This window comes from Plasmodium gaboni, chromosome 3, assembly GCF_001602025.1.
Source record: "Plasmodium gaboni strain SY75 chromosome 3, whole genome shotgun sequence".
In the NCBI taxonomy this organism is placed as follows: domain Eukaryota; phylum Apicomplexa; class Aconoidasida; order Haemosporida; family Plasmodiidae; genus Plasmodium; species Plasmodium gaboni.
This window is the reverse complement of record NC_031483.1, coordinates 781,182-781,991: the sequence shown is the minus strand read 5'-3', so window position 1 is coordinate 781,991 and position 810 is coordinate 781,182. Positions and strand designations below refer to the sequence as shown.

The 810-nt window shown below is 19.3% G+C and overlaps 1 protein-coding gene across 1 annotated transcript in view; it reads left to right on the top strand.

Moving 5' to 3' along the window:
• Positions 1-147: 147 nt before the first annotated feature.
• Positions 148-810, top strand: part of PGSY75_0322200 (hypothetical protein) — a gene marked incomplete at both ends in the record, with an annotated part of 3,704 nt that continues 3,041 nt past the window's right edge. The window contains 2 exons of the mRNA XM_018784074.1: positions 148-193; positions 306-810. The exon at positions 306-810 is cut by the window's right edge and continues 766 nt beyond it. Of these exons, the coding sequence (XP_018643657.1) occupies positions 148-193; positions 306-810 (551 nt within the window). The remainder of the gene's footprint in view (positions 194-305) is intronic.

Here is an 810-nt window from a genome sequence, read left to right as displayed (position 1 = left end):
TTTCAAATATTTATATCTTATTAATTTATGTATATTTATTTTATTTTTTTTTTATTATTCTATATAAAACTGTCTTATGTAATTCTCCTAGTATACTCATTATAAGGATATTCATTTGACTTATAATATAATCTTATAACAAAAAAAATGAGTCAACAAGGGGATTTTAAAAATGATGTTACTCCACAAAATGGTATAATAAAATAATATATATATATATATAAATAAATAAATAAATAAATATATATATATATATATATATATATATATCACCTTTCATATGTAATTCCCTTTTTCATACACAGATGAAGAATTAAATATAATTAAGGATTACTTGGATGAGTTATATTATGCCACGCAAAATTTATATAATAAAAATTATTATGACACATTATGCAACTATAAAAAACTAGGAAGATCCAAACAGTCTAATGTTTTAAAATGTTTAACAACAAAAGAAACAGGAAAAGACAAAATTAAAAGATCCCATTTTGATCATAAGGAAAAATTAAACAATTCTAATTATTCATATTATTCTGATCAAGACCATAATTCTTCTCAATCTCATCATTCATATAACTCAAATAATACATCGAACTATGAAAATTCTTTTCCTTGTCAATTCAAAACGAAAAAACATCGACAAAAAGATATACAAAATAAAACAAATGAAACAAAAAATATATTATTTTCATTTAATACAGCTGAAGAATTTACAAAAAAAAAAAAAATACACAAAGATCAAAAAAAAGAAATTCTAAATTTTAATACAAAAGAAAAAAATATTTTTCATAAACATAAAAATGGAAA